The following is a 5,836-nucleotide window of genomic DNA, read 5'->3' on the forward strand; positions in this document are numbered from 1 at the left end:
AAATGTAACCCCACAGTAAGCACAGAAACTTTGTACGGAGGAAAGTAATGACACAGCTAGTGCAGAAATTAAGACAGATAAGTAAAACACACAATCTATTGTTTGATAATAAAACAAGATAGAAATGCTTCCCTGGTCTAGACTGCATTTGCAGAAGTAGCTGGAGAGAACTTGGCAAGCTTACTGTCAGTGCAGTAATTTGTGAATGGAGTTTCCTCTTTGTGCATTATTAAATATGTAGAAGCAATGCTCTTGTATTTGCATTTTTAAACTCCCAAATTTGGAAAGTCTAACACTGCTCTAGTAACCTTTATTTTGGACGGCACCACATTCTACCACAGTACAGAAATAATTTCTTTCTAACATAATGTGAAACAGGCTATAATGTAACACATGTACATGTAGAAAAGCAACGTAGAAAACTAATGTGTATCCATGTCAGAATTATGCTAAATAGAGAAAAGTTGTTTGAACAATTTTGTACTCACATAATTACTGCAGACAGCCCTATTTGTCCAATATTTCAGAAACAAGTTCAACCAACCAGGTTTGGTTTTCCCTAATACAAAATTTGGCCGAATGGCAGCCAAACTTAGTCTACAAACTCTGTGGGAGGAAAATAGTGTCTTTACCCAGACAGCTGTAAACTTGGTCTCTGAAAAATCAATTCATTTTTACTGTAGTTTGTTTTGGCCTCAAAGTATAAAATTTTTAAGTGTAGCTAAGTCAGCCATTCAGAATTTCAGTTTGTCTGTTCAGACCTGTGTTGTCTCAGACATAAAGGAAAGTTTCAAACAATTTAAAAGATGCAAACTCCTAACTTACTGTAAATCAGTTTAATTAGTGTAAAACAGAGGCAGACACACAGAAGTCACAAAGAAGACTTCCTGACCTGAGCGATCTGCAGCTACAGTTAAGGCAAGCAACGGGAAAAGGAGTCAAACACAGAATGTTGGCACAGAAATACAAAGTTCTCCGAAATACGTGTGTGAGGCTGACAACGTGTTTCTAAGAGAAGGTGAATAAGCCTGGCTGCCTTGAAGAGTTTGGGAAAAACACTATGGGAATGAGGCAATCAGAGTTCAGGCTAGAGGGACTGGCAAAACAAGTACAAAGATAACACAAGGAAGATCATTAGCGTGAAAACATGTTCAGTGTGGTCTAACAGGGTAAGAGTAGACGGTCTAATGGTAAAACAATGGAGCTGTCAGTAATATGCATTTGAAGAGAACAGTGTGTGCTCAGCAAAAGTGAAATAATTAGAACTCTGTGAGGAGGAAAAAAATGTTTTAAACTGTGAAAGTGCACTTACAGTGGTTACACAAGAGGAAGAATTTGACAAAAGGTTAAAAATTCCAGTATCTTATACAGTGACTAGAGCCACAGAACACTAGAAATTGGCAGCAAATACTGTTCTATTTTGCACAGTTTGCATATTATCAACAGTAGCTTATTCTGCAAGAGTAATTTGTCCATAGCATTGGGCATCTATTTTGTAGATATTAGAGGGGACATGCTCTGTTTCCAAACTGCTGTCAAAAGTAAGGTTGAAACGAACACAGAACAGAAACATGCTTAGTAAACATCTGTAGAGCTCTAAAAGTCATTTCCCCTTTTGGTGAAAGTTATGTTTAAGACTGTAAGCAAGTGGGAAGGGGTGAGGGGTGTGCTCAGGAGCCAAAGCATAGTGAAGATTTACAGAAATTACCTCTGCTGGGAAGTATCAAAATCAGATTTCCCTAAAACAAAGTGATATACTTGGCCTGTATATGGTCCACAAACCGAGAATCAAATCCAGTTGAGATAATTTTAAATACCATGAGACACAAAACCTAGTGTTCCAGTTGCTGGACATGATGCAGTATATCCACTGATAAGCCCAGTTGTTCTACCAGCCAAGTAGTCTGCTTTTTAACCCAAGCAAGGGTTGACCTTTCAGGACCTGTGCAGAGTTCTGCTTTGCTGCACTCAGACTGCAAGGAACCAACATCATCATTATTTCTACAAATGTTTTCACCACAGCTGCCAAAGTCGTCGTGTTTTCCAGCTTTAACTTCATTGTTCTCTGTCCCAGCTGGAGCTGTGTGATTAAGGTCCATGTCCTGAACAGAATCTAAAATGTGCCCAAGATGTGGCTGCTGTTCGATAGAATTCAGATGCTTAAGCACATCTTCTTCATGCTTTCCAATCACATCGAGGAGACTATTTATCTTACTTAAGGCAGAATTGTGTCCATTAAGATGACACCAGGATAAGAGAGCACTGAAAAGTGAACAACAGCGACAGCAAAAATGACTATATGTATCCACACAGACTTCCGGCTGCTGCAGGGAGATATCAACATGATAAGGTATCTATACCATATCCATGTATGTGTGTTTGTTACACTCACACTTTCTGGTAAATTCAGGCAGTGGAACTGAATATTAAGCAAGCTTAAAAGATGGGTTTGGATAATTTTCAAAGAACAACTGAAGGAGAATTTTTAAGAGCAACCACTCCACACGCCAGTAGGCAACTCCTTCTATTCAAGACCTGAGAATTCTCAGGTTGCTCACTTTAGAGAGATTCACAATGCATTTTTATATTTTTTTTTAAATTAAAACCCAAAGACTGCATGCACACTCCCTCCATACCCACCCTCCACATGCATACAACCTTCAGAAGTTTGTAACTTACTTCAGGGTTCCTCGGAACTGGCCACAGGTAGCCATCAGCTCAGCACCGTGTCTATAACCTTGATTGAAGCCTTCCTGGAGAGCAAGTTCTTTCCCAGCCTCAATTCCATCCCTATAGCCTTCCTATAATAGGAATGGTGAAACAGGTTGTTTACAATGCAAAAAGTTTGACCTATAGCAATTTCATAATAAAAAACTTTAAGCAAGAATTCAGTCTCTTAAATTACAGCTTCTGTGTCTGAACATCCCTCCCAGCTACACTCCCACTGCTGAACCAAAGCACGCTTTTTTCACTGCCTTATGATCTGTAAGATCTAGTTCTTTTTTCAAAAGGATCCCCAGCAATGTCATAAAATAAGTATTTTTAGAAACATCAAAAAGTAAGAAAAGGCTGCAGGAAAGCATGCTTCTTTTTGTGATGACCAAACTCCCTGAAGAATAACCTCATAGAGTTTTCTAGACATTTAAAAACAGATAGGCTCAAAAACCTCCCCTCCTATCCATAACCCATGTATCTCTTTTCACAAAACTAATTATTGTGTCTTTATACTCTATTTGCTGGATCTCGCTCAATTCAAGAGTTACACAGGAAAAAAGATGGTGATGGGAGCGAGTCACACACACACACATAACACTGTGATTGCTTTCTGTAACAAACAGCTAAAGCTGGTAATGCAAATTAATTTCTTTATATTCTAATCACATAAGAATAGCTCTTAACTTCTTTCACACCAAAACTGCAAGTTGTACAAGTGAAAACTTTTACTTGCTTATGAGAGAAGAAAACCAGCAGCCTCACTAAAGAAACAGGGAGGAACAACAGTATTTCTTTACTTGGCTAACATACAGCTCTAGCCTCAAGAACATTTTATGACTTTGCAGCACCTACTCGTAAAATACAAGTTATTTGTGTAAGAACACTAAACAGCCCCTTAAGAGAAGCAGTCTTTTCAAGGGACTCCGATGCAGGAAACATTTCCTTGGAGAATAATACAACAGCTCTGTTGTAATACCCTTCCTAATCAACAGTGTACACAACAGCTTCCATTCATGTTTTTTGGCCAAATGCTGTTCACCCATGAGCAGATGAGCCATCCTGGCCCCACTCTGACTGATAATGTATCTGTTGAAGTAACCTGGGTTTATGTACTCATTTTGTTCCCCATAGGATTCCAAGGAGGGAAGGGCTGCAGAAAATATATTTTTCACCAGGAAAATAAGCTACACAACTACCCACACTGCAACGTCCAACTGCGGTTCCACACAGAGTCACACATCTTCAATCTGACTGACAAGGAACTCTACTTAAAAAAACCAAACATCTCATATTTCTTTATTAGCACTGTTTGGCTGTGCTGATGCCCTACATTTACTAGTGATACACCTACAAGAATGAAGCAAATGGCTTGGGTCAGAATTCAGTGATTACAAATACACATGGTTGTAGAAAGAGAGCAAATATCACAGAATCACAAAATTGTAGGCGTTGGAAAGGACCTTGAGAAATCATTGGGTCCAACACCCCTGCCCAAGAAGGTTCCCTAGGACAGGTCACACAGGTAGGCAACCAGACAGGTCTTGAATATCTGCAGAGGAGACTCCACAACCCCGGTGGGCAGCCTATTCCAGTGCTCTTTAGTAAAACAGTACTTTGCTCTCACTACTAGGATAGAGTTGCTGTAAACCCCTGCTAGATTTTCCTGACATCCAGAGAAAACTAAGGCATATTAACTTTTAAGCAGCTACTCTTAGCTTTCACTTTAAAGCAGCCATATTGAGGGATGATGTGATAGAGAGCAGCCCTGCAGAAAAAGACTTGTGGTATTGATGGATGAAAAGCTGGACATGAGACATCAGTGTGCACTTGCAGCCCAGGCCAATTGCATCCTGAGCTGCATCAAAAGAAGTGTGGCCAGCAGATCAATAAGGTGATTCCCCTCCTCTACTGTGCTCTGGTGAGACCCCACCTGGAGTACTGCATCCAACTCTGAGGCCCTCAACACAAGAGGGACAGGGACCTTTTGGAGCAGGTACAGAGGAGGGCCATGAGGACAATCATGCTGGAGCACCTCTCCTGTGAAGACAGGCTGAGAAGAGTTAGTGTTGTTCAGCCTGGAGAAGGCTCAGGGGAGGCCTTCTAGCGTGTTCCAGTGCCTGAAGGGGGCCTAAAAGAAAGCTGGGGAGGGACTGTTTGCAAGGGCATGTAGCGATAGGACAAGGAACAGTGGTTTTAAACTACAGCCAGGTAGGTTTAGATGAGGAAGAAGTTCTTCACTATGAGGGTAGTGAGTCACTGGAACAGGCTGCCCAGAGACAGGGTGGAGGCTCCATCCCTGGAGGCATTCAAGGTCTAAGCAAGCTGATCCAGTTAAAGGTGTCTCTGCTTCCTGCAAGGAGGTCGGACTAGATAACCTTTAAGGTCCTTTCCAACCAAATGGATTCTATGATTCTTTATGTACATGAAGATATTTATCGGTAAACCTAACATGGTTGAAAAGACTATTAAATCATTGTTGTAGAAATACCTGCAGTCTTTTTTTCATGGTGCTGTTCCATTCTTTCTGTAGTAGGTACATTTCATCTGCATCTTCATCAAATGTATCTTCACTGGATCGACTGACTGCAACTTGTACCCAGGACATAACAGCAGTGATGACTTTGTTTATATTGTTAAAAAAAAACCCAACTCACAAGTCCCTCTGGCGAAGTGTCAGATTAGAAGCAAATGCCAAAAATGTGAGTTCTGAAAAGAAGTCGTATATGGAGCTGATTATTCAACCTGTGCATTTGCTTCCACGTGAAAAATGGATGCTGTTTACCATCAGGGCGCATCTGTCAAGAGAAGGCAGTCAGATGTTACTGGTAAGGCATCTCCTGTAACTCAGGACAACTTAAAACAGAATTTTCTTCTCTTATGGCAGTAACACACATGTGCAAATCAAATGAGCACTTCTGGGTGTCACTAGCACACAGCCAGTCAGAAACAACCGTGTGACGATTTTGATAGCAGCTGACGAATAGCCCTATATAGATTCCAAGTGGCACTTTCAGCTAAACACATAGGTAACTGCCTGCAGAGTCTACAGCTGGCAAGGATTTTTATCTTTGACTGCCAGTTTCCTGGCTATGCCAAATACTTGAACATCTTACAGATCCTG

The 5,836-nt window shown here is 40.8% G+C and overlaps 1 protein-coding gene across 1 annotated transcript; it reads right to left on the minus strand.

The window, feature by feature from the left end:
- Positions 1-1,832: 1,832 nt before the first annotated feature.
- Positions 1,833-5,320, minus strand: YAE1 (YAE1 maturation factor of ABCE1; the record flags this gene model as incomplete). The annotated part of the gene is made up of 3 exons (XM_084280115.1): positions 1,833-2,262; positions 2,680-2,801; positions 5,204-5,320. The coding sequence occupies 3 exons, from the start codon at positions 5,318-5,320 to the stop codon at positions 1,833-1,835; spliced, it is 669 nt and encodes a 222-aa protein (XP_084136241.1).
- Between the last annotated feature and the right edge of the window lie 516 nt (positions 5,321-5,836).

Source organism: Gallinula chloropus (genome assembly GCF_964237585.1).
Source record: "Gallinula chloropus genome assembly, chromosome: 2".
In the NCBI taxonomy this organism is placed as follows: domain Eukaryota; kingdom Metazoa; phylum Chordata; class Aves; order Gruiformes; family Rallidae; genus Gallinula; species Gallinula chloropus.